This window comes from Rhinatrema bivittatum, chromosome 1, assembly GCF_901001135.1.
Source record: "Rhinatrema bivittatum chromosome 1, aRhiBiv1.1, whole genome shotgun sequence".
NCBI lineage: Eukaryota > Metazoa > Chordata > Amphibia > Gymnophiona > Rhinatrematidae > Rhinatrema > Rhinatrema bivittatum.
In genome coordinates this window covers 86024551-86052133 of record NC_042615.1, presented here as the reverse complement: position 1 = coordinate 86052133, position 27583 = coordinate 86024551, and the positions used below count along the sequence as shown (strand labels likewise).

The 27583-nt window shown below is 42.6% G+C and overlaps 1 protein-coding gene across 1 annotated transcript in view; it reads left to right on the top strand.

The window, feature by feature from the left end:
• Positions 1-27583, top strand: part of DDX60 (DExD/H-box helicase 60) — a 444355-nt gene that overhangs the window by 278746 nt on the left and 138026 nt on the right. Inside the window, 2 exon segments of the mRNA XM_029604155.1 lie at positions 13707-13837; positions 21760-21912. Coding sequence (XP_029460015.1) covers positions 13707-13837; positions 21760-21912 — 284 coding nt within the window.

The window sequence follows — 27583 nt, the reverse complement described above, 5'->3', positions numbered from 1 at the left end:
AGATATGGGTGCATGCACTCTTGTTTTAAAGTTACCGTCAAAGTATTGACTCGGAATATTGGCTAAAGTAGTGCAATTGCTTTGCTAGTCTGCTTGAATACATGGAAATATCATACTTTGCATTAACTTTTTCATTTTCCTTTGGCTTGATGAGTAAAGTGTAGTTCCCAGTAGTTAGAAATGTTTTAAATTTGAGTTATTTCAGCATAAAGATAGTACCTAACATTGTGTTGACCTTTATTTCTATATAGTGTGAATTTTGCATGTTTATGAAGCTGGGGGTACACAAGATATCTCAAACTTGTGAAAGTTGTCAAACTTGTGAAAGTAGTCATGAAGAGGACAGTTTTTCAAAAGCCATTTACTTGGGTCAATACTGATTTACTTGGATAAAAAGGCTTTCTGAAACTTTCCCATCCTTAACCTGGCTAAAAGTATGTGCGGGGTTCCACAACATGCTACTTTTAGCCGGGTTAAAGAGAGATATTCCTGGGGACATGTTTTGGGTGGGGTTAGAAAATGATGTGCATACATTGCAGTTTTGAAATTTAGTTGGCACAAAATTCAGGCACAAGTCCACTGAAAATTTGTACAAAGTGCGCAGGTGTAAAGTACTGGCAAACTTTGCACCTAAGCAGGTTTCTTTGAAAACTGCCTCCAAAATGTTGAGATAGACTGATTTTACTGCAATGTGGGGCGATGAACTGGAAATTCTGTAATGCACAATACAGCAACCAAGCCCATCTACTCTACCAGGAGCACCTACCTCTTTGGAATATCTAAAGGTCTCCCTGGCTGCCTGTTAAAAATAGGGGATGAATATATGAACCTGGAAGTAAGCATCTAAACCCTTGAGTTGCACAAAGCTGGGAATGAATACTATTGTAATAAGCACTTGGCCTGTGCTGTAGAAATTAAAAATTGTTATGGAGGTCAGCTCCTACTGATTACATTAGTATGTTTAAGGGATTTATGGTTAGTAAAGTCTTCAAATCCTATCTGATTTTCTATTTGGAAGTAAAATGAAATACTGAAAATTCTTTATGAATATGCCTTGCTTTTTGAAAGAAAACTTAAAAAAATATATTTTCTTCAAGGTTTACTAATATTTCTGCGGAAGAAATGACTGATGATACTGGGTTTTGCATTCAGAAAAAGAAAAAAACAAAAAGAAAAGAATCTACTATGAAAATGCTTGAGTAAGTATTATTTATGTACTGCAAAATTGCTGTACAGTGCCAACAGCTTAAACTTTTCCAGAAACCAGTTACATCTCTCTTGATCAATGTTGCTGATCCACAACATGTAGGATGTTGCATAATTAAAACATGGGCTTCATTCAGCAATAAATTAGAGGCTTTCAAATAAGGTTCTATAAAGGCTCTGCTTTCCAGTTTCATAAACTACATTCCTGAACATACCCAGATAAGTCCAGAAAAGTGGGTTGTATATCCCTACCAGCAGGTGGAGTCAGAGAACAATTAGAACTTTGGGCACTGCTACATAACGAGAGTGCCATCTGCAGTCACTCAGTATTTCTCTGACTCCAGCGGGTGGTACAGATGCACACCTGCAGTCTTTAGTAATATTTTTTATTTAGTTTGAATTTAATTTTTTGGTTTATGGTCGCTTCCTGAGGTGTTAGGTACCTTCGTGGGCCATCCCTCAGTAGAAGCTGGGCATCTGGGGAACTGGATATTCCTGTCAGGGTTTCGCCCGCCACAGTTCGGTGTCTGACAACCAGGGGCTCCTAGCTACTCACCACCGTCTCTGCTACAGCTGCTCCCTTGTCTTCTGCAAGAGCTTTTCTCTGTGTCTTGGTAAAGTTTATTTAAAAAAAAAAAGCTGTTTTCACTGCTGCTGACTGACAAATCCTTCAGTGCTGAGGTAAGGAGAGGTGCAAGAGGGACCGGGTCTTTTAAGGCCAGCCGGGAAAGCTGTCAGCAGTGTTCCCCTCAGCTCCCGGGGCTCCGGGTCGTTTTCTGAGGGCAAGGATGAGTTTTTCTCCGTCTGCCTCGTTTACTCGCTGCTTCCCTGCTGGGGGCCTTGTGATTTCACTATAGACAGGCTCCTTTCCAACGGCACGGCTGCACGCATTTTTTTCTCCTCAGCCGGTAGTCTCTTAGCCCAAAGCATGAAAAGTTTGTTTTTTCTGATCCTGCCTGACTGAAATCTTATCCGTGTCACGGCTCCGAGCGTTTCTATTTTATTCGCGTCCTTTTCTATTTCACTTCAGACTATCGGCGTGCTGCTGCAGATGGCACTGAAAACAGAATTGCAGGCCTGCCGCGCATGTGGGTCATGGGGCCAGGCATTAGATGCGGCCTCCTTATGCGCAGTGTGTTCCCCGGGGTTAGAGGGCTCTTCAGGGCTTCTTGTCTTCTCCCTCAGGGAGGGAATGTCTGTCTCGCCTTCGGCTTCGCGGGAAGAGGATTCTCTGCCTGTTCTAGCCCCGGTGAGGGAAGACCTCACCGGGGGAACTAATGATATCACCCCAGCCGACTCTCCAGTGGGGGAGGGGGACCCGGAGGGGTTTTCCCCAGAATTTGTCCTCCTTATGCACCAGGCTTTCCTGGTAAGGAAATGCTCAGTGTTAAAGTGGCCCGGTCTCCTGGGGGCAGATTCGGACCCGCCTGAGAAAAGAGGTCAGGTATGGACTCTCGTCAGTGCCTCCCTGATCAGGCTCACCCCAGGGTATGCGAGATCCGATCCCGAGGTCTGGGGCGATACCGGCTTCTGGGGTAGTAGGGGTGGCAGACTCGGATCCGTGGCCGGATCCGGCTGATGTGGATACTGATGATCCGGATGAGCCCGATGACCCTCCTGTGGAGGGGGATGACCCCAGCGTAGTGCGTTTGTTCAAGTGTGATGAGTTAAGACCCCTTATTCTCCAGGTCCTTGAAGTTCTGGGACTTAAGGTTTCTCAAGAAGAGTCTGACAATGAGGGCATCAATCCAGTCCTCAATGGCATTAGGGGTCCCACAACATCTTTTCCTCTGCCTAAGAAGGTTCGCAAACTAGTGACCCGGGAATGGGAGACTCCGGATTCTGGCTTGAAGATAGGCAGAGCTATGGCGAAACTGTACCCATTATCGTCTGAAGTTTTGGATTTATTGAAGATTCCAAAGGTGGACACTGCGGTTTCGGCAGTCACGAAAAAAAAGACCACTATCCCGGTTGCTGGAGCGGCAGCCCTTAAGGATATGCAGGACTGCAAGCTGGAGATCCAGCTGCCTGTTAAATCCCTTAAAGCCACGCTAAGCTTTTGGGCGGCAGTTTGCACTAGCCTCATGCAGAGGGCCTATCTGTGTTGGGTAAAGGAGTCGGCTGCCGGAGCCGCTACAGGTGACAGTGGGGCTCTGCAGTCTGCCCGCCTAGAAGCAGGCATCGCTTATGTTGCAGATGATTTGTATGATCTGGTAAGGACCTCAGTGAGAGGTAAGATGTCCTTGGTGTCAGTGCGGTGTCTCCTCTGGCTGCAAAATTGGGCGGCAGATTTGTCCTCCAAGTCCCAGCTTTAGAATCTACCCTTTAAGGGCAAGCTCCTGTTTGGGGAGGATCTGGATCAACTGGTAAAGCTGCTTGCAGAATCCAAGGGCAATCGGTTGCTGGAAGATAAAGATCTTCTAAGATAGTCTACCCTCAAGAACCCACAAGAGAAGGAGCTATACTCGACTTAGTGCTCACTAATGGAGATAATGTCTCTGATGTCCAGGTGGGCACCCACCTCAGCACCAGTGATCATTAAACAGTATGGTTTCATACCAACCTGCAAAATCTACCCTGAGGAAACGCGCTCTATCCACAGCGGGCCCGTCTCTCTGGAACTCCCTACCACCGGACCTCCGCCTGGAGCAGTGCCATACTACTTTTAAAGCGAAACTCAAGACTTGGCTCTTCCGTCAAGCCTTCCCAGAGAGCTAAAAACTTCTCACAGCAATAATCTATTGTTTATATTGCATCAGTTATATGTTCAAAGTTGTGTTCTAAGTTGTGTTTCATAATAGTTTGTACTTTACTATAGATTATCCGTTTTATTCGATATGTTCCATGTAAACCGCCTCCCCGGCGATAGTTAACTCTGTTAAATGTGAACCGGAGTGATATGTATTGTATACAGGAACTCCCGGTATATAAAAACCAAAAATAAATAAATAAATAAATAAATAAATAAATATCACACAAAGGATACGTAGAAGAAACACGAAGACCTGAGTTTTCCAGTTCAAAAACACGGACTTTGATGAAATGGGGAAGTACCTGGAGGAAGAACTAGAAGACTGAGAGAACAATAGAGACTTGGAACAACAGTGGACCAATCTAAAAGGAACAATTATCAAGGCAACTAATCTATATGTTAGAAAAGTAAAGAAAAGCAAAAGAAAAATGAAACCTATCTGGTTCTCAAAGGAGGAGGCAAAAAGAACAGCATTCAAGAAATATAAAGGATCCCAAAGGGAGGAGCACAAAGAAGAATATCTGGTAGAACTGAGGGAGACAAAGAAATAAATCAAGACAGCAAAAAGTCAAGCAGAAGAAAGGATTGCCAAAGAGGTAAAGAGAGGTGACAAAACATTTTTCAGATACATCAGAGAAAGGAGAAAAGTTCAAAGTGGTATTGTGAAATTTAAAGGTGAAAAGGGTCAATGTGTAGAGAGAGACGAAGAAATGGCAGAAATATTAAACGAATACTTCAGTTCGGTGTTCACTAAAGAGGACCCAGGAGAAGGACCGTCGCTAGTTAACAAGAAACTGGAGGGGAGTGGAGTAGATGTAGCTGTTTACAGTGGAAAATGTGTGGGAAGAGCTGGGAAAACTGAAAGTAGACAAAGCCATGGGGCCTGATGAGGTTCATCCCAGGATACTGAGGGAGCTCAGAGATGTGCTGGCAGGTCCGCTGTGTGACCTGTTCAATAGATCCCTAGAAACCGGAGTGGTGCCGAGTGATTGGAGAAGAGTGGTGGTGGTCCCACTCAAGAGAGATGTAGTTGCGGTGGAGAGGGTGCAGAGAGGGGCTACCGGGGTGATGGGGGGAATGGAACGGCTCCCCTGTGAGGAGGGACTGGAGAGATTGGGACTTTTCAGCTTGGAGAGGAGACGACTGAGGGGGGATGTGATAGAGGTGTTTGGAATCATGGGAGGTCTAGAGCGGGTGGATGTGAATCGGTTGTTTACTCTTTCGGATGGTAGAGGGACTGGGGGACACTCCATGAAGTTGGCATGGGGCACATTTGGAGCTGATCGGAGGGGGTTCTTTTTTACTCAACGCACAGTTGAACTCTGGAGTTTGTTGCCAGAGAATGTGGTTCGTGCAGGTAGTGTGGCTGTGTTTGAAGGAGGATTGGATGGGTTCTTGGAGGAGAAGTCCATTACCTGCTATTGGGTTCACTTAGAGAATGGCCACTGCCATTAGCAATGGTTGCATGGAATGGACTTGGTTTTTGGGTGCTTGCCAGGTTCTTATGGCCTGGATTGGCCACTGTTGGAGGCAGGATGCTGGGCTTGATGGACCCTTGGTCTGACCCAGTATGGCATTTTCTTATGTTCTTATGTTCTTATAAGAGTGGGAGCAGAGAGGAGGCTGGTTAGGGTAGTGAGGCTAACCGGCCTCACCACCAAGGTGAGGCCGGTTAGCCTCACCTTGGTGGTGGGAAAAGTAATGGAGTCACTGCTGAAAGAAAGAATAGTGAACTATCTACATTCGGGAGAATTGCTGGACCAGAGGCAGCATGGATTCTCCAGGGGAAGATCCTGTCAGACAAATCTGATTGACTTTTTTGACTGGGTGACTAGGGAATTGGATCGAGGAAGTGCGCTCGATGTCATCTACTTGGATTTCAGCAAAGCTTTTGATACGGTCCACACAGGAGGCTGGTGAATAAAATGAGAAGCTTAGGAGTGAGTGCAGAGGTGGTGTCCTGGATTGCAAACTGGTTGAAGGACAGACGGCAATATGTGATTATTATTATTATTATTTATTTCTTTTATATACAGACATTCAATCGAGATATCACATCGGTTTCCAGATAACCAAGAGAATAGGGCGTAGTCCGCCCTATTTTACATTATAACATGGTAACCAAAAAACAATTATAACATATTATAATAGTAGTACATGGAACAAAAGGTTATAGGATATAACAAAAGGTTATAGGAATAACATATGTACATGAATGTGTTGTTGATAAAATATATTTAGGATTAGGGACTTGTTGGTAAAGTAATTTAGGAATAAAGGAGGGAGGGGGGGTGAGGGAAGGGAGGGGGGAAAGTGGGGTGGGAGGGAGTGGAGTGAGGGATTCAGGGGGGTGAGAAGACTATGGGATGAGGTGTGTTGCGTACGGGCAGGTTAAGGGTCGGGTGGGAAGGCTTTTAAAAACAGCCATGTTTTAAGGTGTTTTTTGAAGGTTTGCAGTGATGGTTCATTTCTGAGACAGGTGGGGAGGGTGTTCCATAGGGTGGGTCCCGCTATTGTTATGGCTCGTTTGCGGGTAGCGTTGAGGTGTGCAGATTTGAGATTGGGGATGGCTAGGAGGCCAGTGTTGGTGGATCTGAGGGTTCTTTGTGTGGGGTGTGGATGTATTGCGTTGTTTAGCCAGATGATAAAGAGAGAGCAGTGTTAAGCGGAGTGCCGTAAGGATCGGTGTTAGGACTGATCCTGTTCAATATCTATGTGAGCGACATAGCGGACGAGATAGAAGGTAAGGTCTGTCTGTTTGTGGATGACACTAAGATCTGCAACAGAGTGGACATGCCAGAAGGCGTAGAGAGAATGAGACAGGATTTAAGGAAGCTGGAAAAGTGGTTAAAGATATGGAAGCTGAGATTCAAAGCCAAGAAGTGCAGTCATGCATATGGGGTATGGAAATCTAAAAGAACTGTATTCGATGGTGGGGGGGGGGGAGGGGGTGAAGGGCTGATGTGCACGTAGCAGGAGAGAGACCTTGGGGTGATAGTGTCTAACGATCTGAAATCGGCAAAACAATGTGACAAGACAATTGCTAAAGCCAGAAGAATACTGGACTGCATAGAGAGAGGAATATCGAATAAGAAAAGGGAAGTGATTATCACCTTGTACAGGTCCTTGGTGTGGCCTCACCTGGAGGACTGTGCTCAGTTCTGGAGACCATATCTCTGAAGGGACAGAGACAGGATGGAGGCGTTCAGAGAAGGGCAACCAAAAAGGTGGATGGTCTTCATCGAATGATGTATGAGGAGAGATTGAAGAATCTAAATATGTACACCCTGGAGGAAAGGAGGAACAGAGGTGATATGATACAGACTTTCAGATACTTGAAAGGTTTTAATGATCCAAAGATAACGACAAACCTTTTCCGTTGGAAAAATAATCAGCAGAACCAGGGGTCACAATTTGAAGCTCCAGGGAGGAAGACTCAGAACCAATGTCAGGAAGTATTTCTTCACGGAGAGGGTGGTGGATGCCTGGAATGCCCTTCCGGAGGAAGTGGTGAAGACCAGAACTGTGAATGACTTCAAAGGGGCATGGGATAAACACTATGGATCCATAAAGTCTAGAGGATGTGAATGAAGAAAGGGTGGCTCGTGGGAATGACGGCTACTACCTGGAGATAATACCCTTATTCAATAAACATACACACAGTTAATGCGACTCCAACATTGCTCTATGCTTCAATGGCAAGAGGAAATATGGAAAAAAGGATTTGCATTCACAAAAAAGTGGGGAGTAGCTTGCTTGTTACGGTGGTTACTACCCCAATCCAAATAAACCTGATACTTCACTTTCAATGCATATCCAGCATAGCTCTCTGCTTCAACGGCAGGGGGAATGAAGAAAAGTGGATTTATATACAGACAACAACCAACAAGGACTGAATTACATAGTCTGGGTAAACAAATAAGCATGGGTGTAGCGTGCTTGTTACAGCGGTTACCACTCGAATCAATTCAGCCTGATACGTCACTTGAAATACATATGCAGCGCAGTTCACTGCTTCAACGGCAGAGGGAATGAAGAAAAGTAGATTTATATTCAGATAACCAACAAGGACTGAATTGCACAGACTGGGTAAACCAATAAGCGTGGGGATAGCTTGCTTATTGCGGCGGTTACTACCCCTAACTAATTAAGCTAGATATTTCACTTAGATGTAGTTCCAACACTGCTCTCTACATTAATGGCGGGGGTGGAAGGGAAATAGAACCAAAAGGTTACTAAGGACCAAGAGTAACAGTTAAGTATGAGGAAAAAAACAAGTGTGAAAGCTTGCTGGGCAGACTGGATGGGCCGTTTGGTCTTCTTCTGCCGTCATTTCTATGTTTCTATGTTTCTATTTCTTGCAATTTTTCCCATAAGGAAATAATGTCTGTAGTGTTTATTGATATACTTATCACCCAGAAATTCACATGACAAACATTGTTATAATTATATGATCATTTTTATTTCAAAGTAGGAAACTAGGCATCATTTATTTATTTATTTATTTATTTAAGGTTTTTATATACCGGCAATCATGAGCACATATCTTGCTGGTTTACATGGAACGGGAGTGCATTAAATACAACAACTAGAACTGTGGTGATCGAAGGAGCAGTTACAAATAACAAGGGTAGCAGAACTTGGATAAGAAGGAAGAGATAGGAAAGAATAAACGGTTAAACGGTATACAAATAAATTAAATGCTATGTAAAAATGGCATGATTAATGGCTGAATATTTGAAGTCATGAAATGTTTACACCACTCCTTGGTTTCTCGTTTTTATAGTATGAAGATTCCAAATAAAAAAGAAAAATACATGCAAAAATTCAGATTTCTTGCACTTAATTGTTAACAAATTAACAATTTTAATACTATTATGTGTGATAAGTATAGAAGCTGCTACTTTTTTTTAGCATGTTTTATGAAAAAAAAAAAGTGCTTATATTTTTGGTTGTCCATCTATCTGTGACACCGACATCACAGGCAGGAAATATCAGCAGGCAAATAGAACAAGTGAGAACATAAGTTCTGGTGGAGAAAAGACTGCCTCAGTAGTGGCCTGGCAGTGGAAGCAGCAGAGACGGTATGCTTCCCTACATCCTGCTGACTAAAGATGAGAAGAAGCCACTGCAGGCAGGATCACACCACACAGCTAAAAATGTGGTTGGACGTGCTAGGGCCAATCATGCCTTTGAATCTTTTGTTGTTTCCGTTGTTTTTACTCCCAAAGACCTACTTCTAACCCTCCATTACCCCACATCTCATCCATACCCAGACACACACACACTCACCCCAGTCAACTGCATACACATCTAATCTCCAATCTCCTTCTCTTCACTCACTACCATCTCCCCACATTTCCAACCACAACCCCAATCTGTGCACACACATAAACACACACATCCCACTCCTCACCCACCTCATTCAATCGACTTTTCCCCCCTCCCCCCCAATGGGAGGTGGAGGCCATAGTGACTGAGTTTAAGAATTTGTATTATATCCTTGACCCATGACCTTCATGAGGTTTTTCTCTATTGAAGGAGGAGTTTACTGGACTTTTGGTTAATCTGGTAAACATGTCCTTGTCAGAAGGTGTGGTCCCAAGTAGACTCAAGAGATCATAGATTTGCCCAGTGTTTAAGAAGGGCATTTGTGAGTCAGGATAATGTCTGATTACATGTTAATCTCAAATTTATTTCAATCGGAAGGGCTTGGAAAAGCTGTTTTTCAAGCAGCTGAAGGATTTTCTGGATACAAATAATATTCTTTATGAATATCAGTGTGGATTGAGGCAGTATCAAACTACTGAAACTGCCTTGGTTGTAGTAAATTATTATCTACTTAGGAAGGTTGATTTTGGGGAAGATATAATTGCAATATATCTAGCTATTTCCTCAGCCTTTGACTCAGTCACCCTAGGTTAAATGATCAATTGAGGAGTTAGGTTTTAGAGGTAAGGCATATCAATGGTTTTATTTGGTTTTGGTTTCCAGGCAGCAAAAGGTGTATCTTAGTTCTAATACATCGGATTGGTTTGTATCTAAGTTGGGCATTCCTCAGGGGTCAATATTGTTGCCTACACTTTTTAATATTTATTTGCTTCCTTCATGTTCTCTGCTGGGTTCTTTTGATGTTTTCTTTAAGATGTTATGCAGATGATGTTCAACTGTATTTTGCTAGCTCAGGTGATAGTAATCAGTTTCTTAGTCAGATCATTCAATGTTTGACAGTAGTTGGGGAATGGATGCATTCCAATGGATTAGTTTTGAATTTCACCAAATCTAAAGCTTTATGGATTTTGCGATGGCCTAGACCAGAAACTTTATCAACTATTGAGGTGGGTGGAGAAATTGTCCCTTATGTGGATCAGATGGAAAACCTGGGGGTTATTTTTGTTACCAACTTGGATCTTAACATGCAGTTGTGTTCTATTCTTTCCTCTAGTTACTTTAAACTTTGTCTTAGCATCATCAGAGATCCATTTTTGATGTGGGAGATTTTAGAACGGTCATCCAAGCTTTTATTTTGTCTACGATGGGATGTTGCAATTCATTGTATATCGGAATACCGTGTAATTATCTGTGAGTGCTGCAGTTTAAAACTCCACAATCGTTTCAAATAACCCCAGTCTATACAAGAAATGAATATATACAAAATCATATGATCTTGTTCATACTATAGAGATATATTGAAAAATAGACTGTTTACATATTTATATAGTATATCCCATCATATACCTCGGGTTGTTAATCACTAATGGCTATAACGTACCCGGAATGAGGCTTAGAGGTTTATAATCATCAGTCACTTATTTGAAATGTATTCTAAGCCTCATTCTGGTATTGGTAATTACCAATGCATCTCAAATAAGTGACCGATGATTATAAACCTCTAAGCCTCATTCCGGGTATGTTATAGCCATTAGTGATTAATAACCCGAGGTATATAATGGTCACTTTGAGATACACAGTCTATTTTTGAATAGTTATCTCTGCAGTTTAAAACTCAGCAGCGTGTTTAGTTACAAAAAGTTCATCTTGTGATCATATTATTCCCCAACTGTGTCAACTCTATTGGTTGCCAATTCTATATCGGGTAAAATTTAAAGTATTATGGCTTTAAAAACTGTTCATTTTCATTTTTTTTACTCAATTGTTTACACTCTATCAACCTGGTTGATTGCTGCAATCTGCTAATCAACAGCTGTTAGTGGTCCTTTCTAAGGGGATAGTTTGACTGTAAGCAACAAGAAACCGTACTCTATCATTAATCAGCCCTAAATTATGGAATGTTCTGCCAGTGGAGTTGTGGATGTTGTCTGATTTAAAAGTTTTTAGAAAACAGCTTAAGGCTTTATTATTTAAAGAAGCATTTACTTGATTTTTTTATGTTAACTGTTTTTATTGTACCTTCTCTGTGATTTTATTGTTGTATGTTGTGATCTGCTTAGCTTGAAAGTTTCATTCTAACCTGATAAGAAATGTTTTTAAATAAAATAAATAAATAAGCCTACTCAATGATATCCATCCCCTCCACATACATCCACCCCATTCCACACCACTCCCTCACATCCACCCCTATCCACACACAGCCTTTTCTACCATTCAGCCTTTTCTACCATTCCCACCCTTCACCTAGCCCCTAAGTCCTCTCAGAGCAACTGCAAGACACATGAACATACCTGGAGCTCGTGTAGACACATACATACAAATCATGGAGTCACAAAAACGACTGTTTAAAGCTGCCTTGCATTTCTTGACTTCTTTCATATTGTTGGGTTTTCTGTGGCATTAGAAGGTTTCTCTGACCTGGAAGTAGAATAGCAGAATCCATGTATGGACATTGCTATTAAATTTTAGTTTTAATGTAGAATGCTGGACAAGATTTTATAAGTTTGTTGGTTTACAACATTTGAACATAGAAGAGGAATAAAAAAACAGAACTTATGTCAGTGATAATTAACTTTTGCTACTTATGGCACTATGAATTAACCTGCATTATATTTGACAGATTACTGCAAGTGATCTACCAAATTTAGGGACTCATACATTAAGTCACAATGTTTTTGCCAGATGGAAAAATATGATAGGAGTCACAAAATTGCGTTAATTGGCCCTGCCACTTTGTGGCTTCCCTGGTTCTCCTTGCTAAAATACCATGGGGAAGATATCATGGTGTTAAATGGCCCAAGAACCTCCTGCAGTGATGGCCCCTGGCTTAAAGGAGCTGCTCAGCTCTGAGTGACTCCGCCACACAGTAGTGAAAAACTCCAGAATCTGCACAGACCTCCTGTCCCACTCTCTCCACCACTATAATCAACCATTGTTTAAAACTAAGAATTTTAAGTAGGCACAACCCCCAAGCCCCCAGCCCCTCCTCTTTCAGGAAAAATTAAGGCCACTGAAGGCCTGACCCACCTACCTTCATAAAACCCAAAGTAATTACAAATTACATCCTAATGGTCTAGTGTGGGCCTGGAGCACTTTTTAGCCTCCCAACCCAGCAATGAACATTTATCAAAATGGCGCTAGCCACCCCATCATGTAATAGGGCAAACAACCAGTTGGCACCATTTTGAAAAATGGCAGCTGCCAGGTCCAGAACCATGGGGACAATCCGGACCCACACTAGACCACCAGGGCATAATTTGTAAGTACTTTGGGAATACAGAAGGTCGGTGGGAGGGGGGGGGGGGGGTGTAAGGCTTCCGGGGACCTTAATTTTTACTGAAAGGGGACAAGGCCTGGGGCTGATTTAAAAAATAATTCCTGATTTAAAAAAATAATTACTTTTAAACAATGGCTACCTCTAGGGGTGGCAGAAGGAGAGTGGTACTGGGAGGTCTATGCAGACTGCTATTATGGGCGGGGGTTTGAATCAGAGCACCTTTAAGACAGGGCCCCTGGAACATCGGGGCATGAATTAACGTTCTGATGCTCCCGTGGAAAGTTAGCTCCACTCTTGAGTTGTAACTAACTTCCTTTCAAATAACACAGTTTATGATTTTTCAGGCAAGCTGCATTATTTGCATGCTAATCAGCTTATTTTAATACGCACGGTGCCAGGAGCTAAATAACATCAGGAACATGAAATACCTCGTTATACCTGGTAAAGAGCATTTATTGCATGGCAAATGGCCTAATGTGGCTTTGCAAATGATTTACTCTTTCTTTCCTATAAACACATAATGGGAGAAAAGTCTTAGAAAATTAGACCCTTAATGCACAGGTTAAATCTTATTTAATGCACTACATATTAAGAGGCAGATGTAAAAATAAGCTGAGGGATCCTTATTCAGTAAGCCAGTGAGCAGTAAAGTTACCCGGATAAGATCTGCTGAATATTCGGCTAAGTTATCTTCAACTGAATATACCTGGATAAAGTTACACAGATAAAATTATCCAGACAACTTTGCCACTCATTGGCTCACTGAATATTTGAAAGTAAGTCACAGGCTGAGTGGCCTGATCACTCCTGTGGGGTAAATATCCAAGTGTCGATATTTGTCAGCTGTACCTCCACTTAGATGTTTACCATGTGGGGGGATTAGATGTCACTGATTAGGATTAGAGGTCACTAATTTTTTAGCTTTTATATTGAAAAATAAATATAAAGGAACCAGCTCTAATCTTAAGGCCTACTTGCTAAGATCGATGATTCATGTAAAAGGTTTGAATTTTGCTAAAAAAGACTGGCAATATTTGAATGCATAGTTTTGTTTAATATTTTTGTATAGTGCTGCAAAAGAGTCACCAAGCAAAACCAATGACACCATGCATAGTGAGGGTGAAGTTGAAACTTTATTGGGAGAACTTGAGAAGATAGCTGAAGCCTTCCCTGACTGCACCTATGGTAATTATAAAGCTCTGGATAAGAAGGTGAGGATATTACAATTCACTCTGTTTCATTAAATTCTGTTCCAGAGTAATGATCGAAAATGATGTTGTCAAGGAAGGGAAGCATGCAAATACAAGAGACTTTGGACAGATGAAAAGGTATAGATGTAAGAGGTGAATTGCTTGCTGTAGGCAGGTTTAGAGGTGGAATCTGATTGATGTGGAAAAATGACTTCCAATTTCTGCACAAGAAAAATATTTTCAGGCCCTTTCATACTTTCTGAATAATAACCATTTTTATGATAGTTGATATTTGGGAAAAGCCACTATTCAGCCTCTGTTTTCCAAAAGGAGTCCTATGTTGGCAGGAGTGAATCAATCCTTAATATAGTTGTGAAGGTCGGCCAACGTGCTTCCTAAATGGTAAGCACCTCAGTCACCCATGGAAAAAGTGGCATTGACCCTTTAAAAGCATGCAAAACGTATGCCAGTATTGGGAAAGATTATTTATTTATTTATTTATTTATTTAAGTGTTTTTATATACCGGGATATGTTGGGAATATCATCTCGGTTTACAGGTAACTCAAAACAGCAAGGAGCTTTTCAGAGAACAAGTAACAATGTGTGACAAAATACGGGAAGCTGGGATTTGGATAGGTAAACAGGATATATGCAAGAAACATTAAACATGGGCATATTAGGTTGCAAGTATATACATGAAACATTAAACAGGGATATATTGGCTTGAAATATTTACAGGGGGGTGCAGGGAGGGGCATATTGGGTATATACTCGTACATGAAACATTAAACAGGAACATATTGGCTTGATGGGAAAGGTGTTAGAACATTAGGGGAGTAGTATGATATATGATAGAGTAAAAGGAAAGCATTTATTTTATAGATTTCCTATTTTTCATCTAGCAAAAATATGTTCTATTGTGTCAAAATCAGTTTCATAGGACATAAAGCAGTTTTAGAACTATATCAGTGTTCCGACTTGGATTTTCACTTTCCTCAAGGAGGAGTAAATATATTTGGATCTGAGGGTTCCCAACATAAAATAAATATGTTGAGTGTATTGTTTGTAGCTGAAGTGAGGGGATATCATTGGGTATCTATAATGGCTTCTCCTGTAGACTCACTTGCTTTTTTTCAGACCATGACAAATATCTCTCTTTATTTTCTTGAATCTCTTGAATATCTGCTTTTAGGTCAGTTGCCATTTCAATTTTCTCTACTATTTGGCATCCAGAGGTAAATAAAATGCTTGGAGTTAGTATAGCCCCAGATACCTTGTTTCACCAGCACTTGCAGTGCATAATATATATTTTTACAGATACATTTAGCAATACATAGAAACATAGAAACATAGAAATGACGGCAGAAGAAGACCGAATGGCCCATCCAGTCTGCCCAGCAAGCCTCACACATTTTTTCTCTCATTCTTATCTGTTACTCTTAGCTCCTTGTTCTATTCCCCTTCCACCCCCACCATTAATGTAGAGAGCAGTGATGGAGCTGCATGCAAGTGAAATATCTAGCTTGATTAGTTAGGGGTAGTAGGGGCAGTAACCGCCGCGATAAGCAAGCTACACCCATGCTTATTTGTTTTACCTAGACTATGTTGTACAGCTCTTGTTGGTTTTTTTTTTCTTCTCCCCTGCTGTAGAAGCAGAGAGCCATGCTGGATATGCATTGAAAGTGAAGTATCAGGCACATTTGGTTGGGGTAGTAACCGCCGTAACAAGCCAGCTACTCCTCGCTTTGTGATTGCGAATCCTTTTTTTTCTTCACCCCTGTCGTTGAAGCTATGCAGGATATGCGTGAAGCATCAGTTTTTTGTTTTTGTTTTTGTTTTTTTTTCCCCCTGCCGTTGAAGCAGAGAGCTATGCTGGAAATGCGTGATGTATCAGTCTTTCTCCCATGCCGATGCAGCAGAGAACCATGCTGGATATGCATGGAAAGTGAAGTATCAGGCACATTTGGTTTGGGATAGTAACTGCCGTAACAAGCCAGCTACTCCCCGCGTTTTGAGTGCGAACCCTTTTTCTTCTCCTTTGCCGTTGTAGCAGAGAGCTCTGCTGGATGTGTGAAGTATCAGTTATTCTTCTCCCCTGTCATTGAAGCAGAGAGCTATGCTGTATATGCATTGAAAGTGAAGTATCAGGCATATTTGGTTTGGGGTAGTAACCGCCGTAACAAGCCAGCTACTCCCCTCTTTGTGAGTGCAAATCCTTTTTTCCATTACCTCTTGCTGTTGAAGCTTAGAGCGATGTAGGAGTCACAGTAAGCATGTGTATGTTTATTTAATAAGGGTATTGTGTCAATAGCCATCATTCTGGCGAGTCACCCACTCTTCATTGGTGGCCTCTTGACTTTATGGATCCGCAGTGTTTATCCCACGCCCCTTTGAAGTCTTTCACAGTTCTGGTCTTCACCACTTCCTCCGGAAGGGCATTCCAGGCATCCACCACCCTCTCCGTGAAGAAATACTTCCTGACATTGGTTCTGAATCTTCCTCCCTGGAGCCTCAAATCGTGACCCCTGGTTCTGCTGATTATTTTCCTACGGAAGAGGTTTGTCGTTGTTTTTGGATCATTAAAACCTTTCAAGTATCTGAAAGTCTGTATCATATCACCTCTGCTCCTCCTCTCCTCCAGGGTGTACATATTTAGATTCTTCAATCTCTCCTCGTACGTCATCCTATGAAGATCCTCCACCTTCCTGGTCGCCCTTCTCTGTACCGCTTCCATCTTGTCTTTGTCTTTTTGTAGATACGGTCTCCAGAACTGAACACAGTACTCCAGGTGAGGCCTCACCAAGGACCTGTACAAGGGAATAATCACTTCCCTTTTCTTACTTGATATTCCTCTCTCTATGCAGCCCAGCATTCTTCTGGCTTTTGCTATCGCCTTGTCGCATTGTTTCGCTGTCTTCACATCATTAGACACTATCACCCCAAGGTCCCTCTCCTGCTCCGTGCACATCAGCCTTTCCCCCCCCATCGAGTACAGTTCATTCGGATTTCCACTCCCCATATGCATGACTTTGCACTTCTTGGCATTGAATCTCAGCTGCCATATCTTCGACCACTCTTCCAGTTTCCTTAGATCCCGTCTCATTCTCTCCACTCCTTCCGGCGTGTCCACTCTGTTGCAGATCTTAGTGTCATCCGCAAAAAGACAAACCTTACCTTCTATCCCGTCTGCAATGTCGCTCACAAAGATATTGAACAGGACCGGTCCCAACACCGATCCTTGCGGCACACCACTTAAAACCGCTCTCTCTTCAGAGAAGGCTCCATTTACCATCACACATTGTTTTCTGTCCGTCAACCAATTTGCAATCCAGGTCACCACATCGGCACTCACTCCCAAGCTTCTCGTTTTATTCACCAGTCTCCTGTGCGGAACCGTATCAAAAGCTTTGCTGAAATCCAAGTAGATGACATCTAGTGCTCTTCCTTGATCCAATTCCTTGGTTACCCAGTCAAAAAAGTCAATCAAATTTGTCTGACAGGATCTTCCCCTGGTGAATCCATGCTGCCTCTGGTCCATCAATTCTCCAGACTGTAGATAGTTGACTATTCTCTCTTTCAGCAGTGACTCCATTACTTTTCCCACCACCGAAGTGAGGCTAACCGGTCTGTAGTTGCCTGCCTCTTCCCTGTTCCCACTCTTGTGAAGCGGGACCACCACTGCTCTTCTCCAATCACTCGGCACCACTCCCGTTTCTAGGGATCTATTGAACAGGTCACACAGCGGACCCGCCAGAACCTCTCTGAGTTCCCTCAATATCCTTGGATGAATCCCATCAGGCCCCATGGCTTTGTCCACTTTCAGGTTCTTTAGTTCTTCCCACACATTTTCTACTGTAAAAGGATTTTCATCTATTCCCCTTCCCTCCAGTTTCTTGTTGTTTAGAGATGGTCCTTCTCCAGGGTCTTCTTTAGTGAACACAGAGCTGAAGTATTCGTTTAATATTTCTGCCATTTCTTCGTCTCTCTCTACACATTGATCATTACCACCTTTCAATTTCACTATACCACTTTGGACCTTTCTCTTTTCGCTGATGTATCTGAAAAATGTTTTGTCACCATTTTTTATCTCCTTGGCAATCCTCTCTTCCGCTTGACTCTTTGCCAACTTGATTAATTTCTTTGTCTCCCTCAGTTGATACAAATATTCTTCTTTGTGCTCCTCCCTTTGGGATCCTTTATATTTCTTGAATGCTGTTCTTTTAGCTTTAATTTTGTCAGCCACCTCCATTGAGAACCAGATAGGTTTCAGTTTTCTTTTGCTTTTCTTTACATTTCTAACATATAGAGCAGTTGCCTTGGTGATTGCTCCTTTTAGATTGGTCCACTGCTGATCCACATCTCTCTCGTTCTCCCATCCTTTAAGTTCTTCCTCCAGGTAGTTCCCCATTTCCTCAAAGTCTGTGTTTTTGAACTGTAAAACTCAGGTCTTTGTGGTTCTTTTCCCTATTATTTTAGTGATATTAAACCATACCGTTTGATGATCACTGCTGCTGAGGTGGGCGCCCACCTGGACATCTGAGACATTATCTGCATTAGTGAGCACTAAGTCGAGTATAGCTCCTTCTCTCGTGGGTTCCAACACCATTTGTTTGAACAAAGATACTTGCATGGCATCCACTATCGCTCTACTATTTTTAGTTTCTGCAGATGGGATTTTCCAGTCTACATCTGGCATATTAAAGTCACCCACGATCACCACTTCTCCCTTCTTACCTATCTTATGGATGTCTTTAACCAGATCTCTGTCCAGCTCTTCCTTTTGGTTTGGAGGCCTGTAAACCACTCCAATATAAATGGATGCTCCGTCATCGTTTTTTAGGTCGACCCATAGAGCTTCTTCAGTACCCCAACTTCCTTGTAGCTCAGTTGCTTGGATGTTGTTTCTGACATAAAGAGCCACACCTCCCCCTTTTCTATCCTCTCTGTCCTTCCTTAACAAGTTGTAGCCTGGTATTGTTGTATCCCATTCATGAGATTCTGTGAACCATGTTTCTGTGATAGCAACAATGTCCAATTCTGCCTCAGCCATTAGGGCCTGCAGATCTGGGATTTTATTTCCCAAACTATGAGCATTTGTGGTCATAGCCTTCCAGGTACTCTCTTTACGGTTATTGCATTTCCTGGACTCCTTGTGAGATATTTGTTGAGATGTGTTATTCACTTCACTATTTCTTTTTGCGGTAGTGCCACTGTTGACAGAGTTTTCCATCTCAATTAGATTTTTTTTTTGCTTATGGATCTTTAAATACTGCATGCATTGTGTTTTCTCTCTCTTTTCTGGTAATACTGCAATGCTTTTCTCAAGAACTTCTTCAGTTTTTATTTTAGAGAAGGCTTGTTCTTTTTGCATTTGGTACATTGTGTGTCTCCTCATCACAGGTCTAATTCTACCAGAGCCAACTGTATTCCTGGTTTTTAAAGAATTTCCTGATGACCTGTTTGAGTGGGGCGGTATACCTGTTGGCTGCTCTTTTGTCAAGCATGGGTGACTGTGGGTCCTACCCGAGCCTAATGGATCTCCTTTTCTTGACTCCTGGTTTGTTTGTGGTATTGGGGAATTATTTTCTGAGTAATGCAATGTGGGTGTAATTCTTTTAATTGAAGCTAATTGATCTTTAATCACAGTCAGCTCCATTTTCAAGGACGAGAGTTGTGCACAAATTGGGCAAGCTCTAAGTTTCCAGATGCTTTCCCTCAGAATAAAGGCTCCACAGCAGTTACATAATTTGTAAAAGATTTACAGACATCTTTTGATAGTTTATATTCTCCACAGTCATTATTATGACTAAAATTCCATCATTGTAGCACAATAATAGCAAAAACAGTAAATCAGTTTTAAAAGGATCAAAAAATGTTCAGAACAGACATTTTAAATGGTAATTTTGTTAACAGCTCACATAAATTAGATGGCAAATATGCTCATAAGTTACATCAGTTTTCAAAGTAAATTTATCTGCATAAGTTCAATTTGAAACTTCTCACCCAAACTAGCCACCCACAATACATCTGCTGTGTTATGCCTAGAAATGTTTCAGGAAATTTTACACACATACCGTACTTTTGAAAATGCAAAAGTATGCATATAAGTACAAACCCCGTCCCAACACCGCCCCCACTGCCTCTGCTCAGTCCGAGCATACAAGGCCATATGTACATACATTCACTAGGGGTGTGCATTTGTTTCCTACATATTTGTAATCTGCAACGTATAGGGCCATATTCGTTTTATTCATGGGGAAGCGAAACGTATCGAATTCCCCATGAATACAATGAATCTTCGCCAAATTATTCAGCTGTCTAAAGGAGCCAATTTAAACAAACTCCCACCCTCCTGACCCCCCCCCCCCAAGGCTTACCAAAACTCCCTGGTGATCCAGCGGGGGGTCCTGGAGCCATCTCCTGCACTCACACCCTCGGCTGCCGGTATTCAAAATGGCGCCGATAGCCTTTGACCTACTATGTCACAGGGGCTACCGGTGCCATTGGTCAGCCCCTGTCACATGGTAGGAGCAATGGATGGCTGGCGCCATCTTGTGGGGGTCAGGAGTGTCCCCAAGGCTTGCCAAAAGTCCCTGGTGGTCCAGCGATCTCCTGCACTCAGGCCGTCAGCTGCCAGTAATCAAAATGGCACCGATAGCCTTTGCCCTCACTATGTCACAGGGCTACTAGTGCCATTGGTCATCCCCTGTCACATGGTAGGAGCACAAGATGGCACTGGCCATCCATTGCTCCTACCATGTGACAGTGGCTGACCAATGGCACCGGTAGCCCCTTTGACATAGAAGGCTATTGGCGCCATTTTGAATACTGGCAGCCGAGGGTGTGAGTGTAGGAGATGGCTCCCGGACTCCCCGCTGGACCACCAGGGAGATTTGGTAAGTCTTGGGGGGGTCAGAAGGGTGGGGGTTGTTCTTAATTCAATTTTAGCCGGGAAATGAATAAGAAATAATGCATGTAAGTATCGGGGGCCCCCCTTGCCGAATGCAACGTATCTGCCCACGATGAATACGAATCCCAAATGTAAAGTATGGCATTCCTCTGCACATCCCTAATGTTCACCCACATATCGGACAAGCAATGTTATCACAGACAATTTCCACAGGTAAAGCACCTTTTTAAAACCACCCTCTTATTATATAGCCTGTTTGCTGGGTATGATACCTTTTGTCTGAGCAACAAAAGAATCATTCAACAATGCTGTATATGATACTTTTATGGATTTTCAGTGTAGCTCAAAAGAACGGAAGAAAAATCCCCTTCCAAAACATATACTCTGCTGGAAAAGAGGAAAGACAGTCCAATATATGGATAGTAGTGGCTCAGAAACAAGACTTAGTTTTAGAACATGATAGCATAATTAAATAAAGGTTTTCTTTTAGGTTTTAAGATGTGCAGCACAGCAACAGGCATGCAGATACATGTCAACAGAGGTGCTTTACCCTGAATGAGGTTTCTTTCAAATTTCATTGTTATAAGATGGCACTTTTTACACTACACTATGTTAAATAATATTGCAATTAACTACTACTATTTTTAGGGTAAATATAATGACCACTGCTCTATTTATTTATTTATTTATTTATTTATTTATTTATTTAATTTCTTTTACTATACCGATGCTCAAGACTAGGTCTTATCGTACCGGTTTACAATGTAACTGAGGGGAAACCAATTAACATCAAGGTAGAAAGTAAAGTTACATTAAACAGGGAGCGTAAAACCTGGGCAATGGAAGACAGTACAGAATTTAAACTAAGAAACAATTAGAGAGAGATAAATATATAATCAACAAAACTATAATATAATATAATATAATATAATATAATATAATATATAATATAATATAATAATATAAATATTTATATTTCTCATATAAATTATAAATATAGTGTAATGTGCACACTTTGTCTTCTCTTTGCAGACTTTGGAGAAGGTGTTTGATCGTGCTAAATCAGTAAGAAAGAGTGCTGAAATGAAAACATTAGCAATGAGAGGTATTGGGTACCATCATGCCTCCTTGGAGCCTGAAGGAAGACAAGTTGTGGAGATGCTATTTAGGACAGGATTTGTGAAGGTTGGTAAATCTTCTATATTCCATTTCATTGGTAGTAGCATCCTCATTAGAAATTTATCATGTTTCACTAGGAGTGAAATTGATTACACATATAGAGCTACCATAATAGGCCTTTACGCATATTTAATAGCATCAGTGTGGACACTAATGCTCAAATAGTGCTGAAATATGAAAGCAAGCAAGCATCATGGGTGTCCTTAAGCTTGGAAAATCATTCTGGCGAATAGAGGGAATTAACTGAAATTCTATCAGCACACAAGGGGAAAGAAACTACAGAATTATCAAAACAAGAGAAAAAGTACTTTAAAGAATCAGATAAGTAAACAAGGAAGGATAATTGGCAGAAGCACAAATACAGTGGAAAGTATAGAGATCTACTTCAGAAACCCACATGGATACAGCTGAAGAGAGGTGAATTCAAACCTATGGATGAGTAATTTGTAATTGCACAGGATGGTGGAGTACAGACAAGATGGTTCACAGCCAGATAGAAAAGATTGGTAAAATGAAAAAATAAAACTGGAAACGATTCACATCTTGCTGCTGGATGCTAAAGCTCAGGAGGCTAAAACCATTGCTAACTCAAGCAAACTTTTGAACAGTTCTTCAGGCACTTATATTTGCAAGCACAGACTACTGCAATACACTGTTTCTGGGTTTACCATATACAACTATAAGACCACTCCAAATTTTACAAAACTCTGCCGCAAGAATACTTACTGAAACACTTGCAGAACTACACTGGCTACCCATAGAACATGCTGTTCTGCATTCCAGCAACCTTGCACCATCAACTCCTGATAGTGAGTCCCCCAGCCCAGAAGGCTCACATCTATTGTGAGTACCAACCAATCTGGCAAATCCAGGGAAAATCCCTGCAACCAATAGGGATGTGAATCGTTTTCCATATCGTCTTAATGATAGAAATCGTGTGGCAGGGCAAGAAAATCGTCTTAGGCACGATTTTTTAGTTAAAAAATCGTTAAAAATCGTTTTTTACGATTAGTGCGCACTAACTCGAGTTAGTGCGCACTAACTGGAGTTAGTGCGCACTAACTGGGAGTTAGTGCGCACTAACTGAAAATGATACAATTTGACACTTTTCAGGTCAGTTAAGGTCAGTTTAGGAATGAATATGTATTCCTATTGGCTGCCCTCTTATTTATTCATGTTACCAAGTTTCCTACTGACAGTATATGGGGGATGGGAAATGGAAACAGTTGGTAGCTTGACAAAACAAGTAATGTGATCAGTCAATGTGACTAGAACTTGTGCCCTAACCCTGATACCAGGGGTATTGTGATCTTCCTGCACACAGTGCCCTATCCCTAATACCAGGGGTGTTGTGATCTTCCTGCACACAGTGCCCTATTCCTGATACTGGGGGTGTTGTGATCTTCCTGCACACAGTGCCCTATTCCTGATACCGGGGGTGTTGTGATCTTCTTGCACACAGTGCCCTATCCCTAATACCAGGGGTGTTGTGATCTTCCTGCACACAGTGCCCTATTCCTGATACTGGGGGTGTTGTGATCTTCCTGCACACAGTGCCCTATTCCTGATACCGGGGGTGTTGTGATCTTCTTGCACACATCCCGGTATCAGGGATAGGGCACTGCGTGCAGGAAGATCACAACACTCCTGGTATTAATAGGGATAGGGCACTGCATGCAGGAAGATCACAACACTCCTGGTATTAATAGGGATAGGGCACTGCATGCAGGAAGATCACAACACCCCTGGTATCAGGGATAGGGCACTGTGTGCAGGAAGATCACAATACCCCGGAGGAGTGAGGGTCAGGCAGCTCCCCCCTGTCTGTGAAGCCAGCCTCTCACTAGTAATGCAGGGAGGGAGCTGTCTCAGACTTCACCATCCTCCCCCCCCCTCACCCACACACCATTCACTAGCTGGGACATGGGGGAAGTCAGGAGTGAGGGTCAGGCAGCTCCCCCCTGTCTGTGAAGCCAGCCTCTCACTAGTAATGCAGGGAGGGAGCTGCCTCAGACTTCACCATCCTCCCCCCCCCCCTCACCCACACACCATTCACTAGCTGGGACATGGGGGAAGTCAGGAGTGAGGGTCAGGCAGCTCCCCCCTGTCTGTGAAGCCAGCCTCTCACTAGTAATGCAGGGAGGGAGCTGTCTCAGACTTCACCATCCTCCCCCCCCCCCCTCACCCACACACCATTCACTAGCTGGGACATGGGGGAAGTCAGGAGTGAGGGTCAGGCAGCTCCCCCCTGTCTGTGAAGCCAGCCTCTCACTAGTAATGCAGGGAGGGAGCTGTCTCAGACTTCACCATCCTCCCCCCCCCCCCCTCACCCACACACCATTCACTAGCTGGGACATGGGGGAAGTCAGGAGTGAGGGTCAGGCAGCTCCCCCCCTGTCTGTGAAGCCAGCCTCTCACTAGTAATGCAGGGAGGGAGCTGTCTCAGACTGGTATCAGGGTTAGGGCACTGTGTGCAGGAAGATCACAACACTCCTGGTATTAATAGGGATAGGGCACTGTAAGAGATGACTGTAGTAGATTGAATAAAGATCTGATGTTTCTGCTCTCCTCACACCAAACAAAAACAACACACAAGCAGAGAAGCCCTTCTTACAAAGCTGAGCTAGTGAGTTAAGTAGGAGGAAAAGTAAACATACTTGTGCCAGTGTGGCTACTTAAAAAATACACTTACCAACAATCAATTACATATATTTGAACTGTGTACAGTTCCAGCCAGGACCACCTTTCTAAAATGCACAGTGATTGGCAAATTCAACATGCACTAGCATTTCAGGTGCCTGCTAACAAAAATAATAAACAAACAAGTTCTAGTCACGTGAGTGCTGATCATTACATTACTTTTTTTGTCAAGCTTCCAACTGTTTCCATTTCACATCCCCCCAACCATTACCTCAGTATTAGCCTTGGTAACATCAATAGATAAGAGCACAGCCAGCCAATAGGAATACATACATACATATTCATTCCTAAGTGACCTTTACTGACCTGGGAAGTGTGAACACTTTGTTTCATTTTCTGTTGGTGTTCGTTAGTTTCCAGTTCCATTTCCCATCCCCCCAACCATCACCTCAGTGGTAACCTTGGTAACATCAATAGATAAGAGGGCAGCCAGCCAATAGGAATACATATTCATTCCTAACTGACCTTCAGTGACCTGGAAAGTGTTTATTTGTATCATTTTCAGTTAGTGCACACTAAATCGAGTTAGTGCGCACTAACGGGGAGTTAGTGCGCACTAACTCGAGTTAGTGCGCACTAACACGATTTAACGATTTTTAACGATAAATCGTTAGAATTTCTATTGTATCGTGTTCTATAACAATTTAAGACGATATAAACATTATCGGACGATAATTTTAATCGTTGAAAAACAATTCACATCCCTAGCAACCAATAGTTCAACTGAGACCTCACCTTCAATGGTAGGGGCAGCCTCACCACATAATTCTATGACTGCAGGTTCCCTCAGGAAAGCAAAACATGCTGAAATAGTTCCATATGTGCTCTTGCCCAGAGAACTACTTTCAGTACGGCAACCATCAACTCCAGGACCTGGAACTAAGATCATATGGTTGGGCGAACAGTGTTCATCAGGGATCAAACTCGAACCATCAATTTTTGGATTTGAGTTTCCAGCAGAAATACTCTGCCTCTGCCTTGTATCGAAGTGAACCCCAGGATACTTCAAAGTCTGAGAAGGCTGCAAATTATTCTTTGCCAAATTCACCACCCAGCCTAGGTCCTGTAGCAATGAAACCACCCTGCAAGAAGCACAAAAACTGTCTTCCACGCTCTTAGCTCAAATCAACCAGTTGTCCAGATAGGGGTGAACTAGAATCTCATCTTTACTTAGGGCTGCTGCTACCATCACCATGACCTTGGAAAAGGTCCTGGGTGCTGTGACCAGCCTGAAAGACAAGGTCTGAAACTGGTAATGATTCAGAATGGCAAATCGAAGGAACCATTGATGATCCCAATGAATGGAAATTTGTAGATACGGCTCTGTGAGATCCAAAGATATGAGGTATTACCCTGCTTGTTCTGCCATTATGACAGAGTGCACCATTTCATCTTGAAATATATGACTCATAAATGATGGTTGATGTTCTTGAGATCCAGTATGGGTCGAAAAGATCCTTCCTTCCTGGGCATGACAAAGTAAATGCAATAATGGCATAAATGTTGCTGCAATTCAGGAGCAGGAATCACAGCTTTCAGGTCCAACAACCTTTATAATGTAGCTTCCACTTCTACCCTCTTCTGAGAGGAGTTGGATAGAGATATCATAAAGGCATCTGGAGGAATGCGAAGAAATTCTAGAACATATACGTCCCAAACCACTTTGAGGATCCATTGATCTGAAGTAATCTGGGCCCACTTGTGATTAAAAATGAGATATTGTGCCCACCTATCTCCTGCACCAACAGGTGAGCTGACAAATCTTCATTGAGATGATCATGGGGCTCCACTTCTGGAGCATGCATCCTTTCCAGGCCTTTAGAGGCAAAAGGACTGAAATCGGTGGAACAGACAAGCTCTCTGGGAATAACTTCCCCTATAAGACCAAAAACGCTGGTAGTCTCAAGAGCATCCACTTGCTTGAAATGTCCAGGAAACCGGCCTCTTGTCCACTCGCAAGCAAAGGACCTGAGCTTTCCATCATTTATTTGCCATTTTCTCTAACTCACTGCCAAACAAAAGCGAGTCCTTGAAGGGCAGCTTGGTAAGATTGGACTTTGAAATAGTATCTGCCAACCAGTTGCACAGTCACAGCCATCGTCTAGCCACTATAACAGAAGAAATTCCTCTTGCAGCTGTGCTAATGAGGTCACAGCCTGCATCATAGGTCTATCATAGGTCTGCTATCTGAAGTGGCACTGCCAGAGTCTTGAGAATGATGCAAAGTAGCTCGTGCTACCAGAGCACAACAAGAAGCAATTTTCAAGTTCATTGTCACTGCTTTAGTATAGCCTCAATTCTCTTATCCTGAGCATCCTTAAGATGCTGCACCTCCCTCTACTGGAATGGTGTCTCGTTTCATGACAGAACACACCAAGGCATCCACCTTAGGGAAAAGCAACTGCTCTCTGGCCTGCCAACCACCTGCCAAGATGCACCCCTCTTTAAAGAACATCTCTGGTGCACTCTGTTCTAGATCAATCAACTCTTGAATTGCATCCAGGAGGGCAAAGAAACATGAAGCCTTGAGTTGGGTGACCAAAATGGAGTCTTTCTTCTGCACCCCCGAGGAGTCACCCCCAGCCACTCCAAGGGTCTTCAAAGTCTGAGAGATCAGGCACGGCAACTCTTCTCTATGTTAGAAACAGAAAAGTTCTATGTGGCTCCAAATCTAGAGGAATCTTTCCTTCCTCAATGAGGGAGCCACTGCCATCATCAACGTAGTTATCTTGATCTGCAAGCATTTGAAACTTGTCAGACCGAGCTGCACCACGGTGCTTGACTGTGGTGGCAGACACAGGAGAGCTCTGAGCACACAGACCTAAACTAGTAAGTATTGTTGACTCAGACAACCACCCCTGCAGAAAGGTCTGTAATCCCTGGAAGAATTCCACCCAGGAAAAGGAGGATGGCTCCCTTCCAGGCTCTATAGGCCCAAATTTGACATCCTGAGAGCGAGTCTCCCCTGAAGACTCGG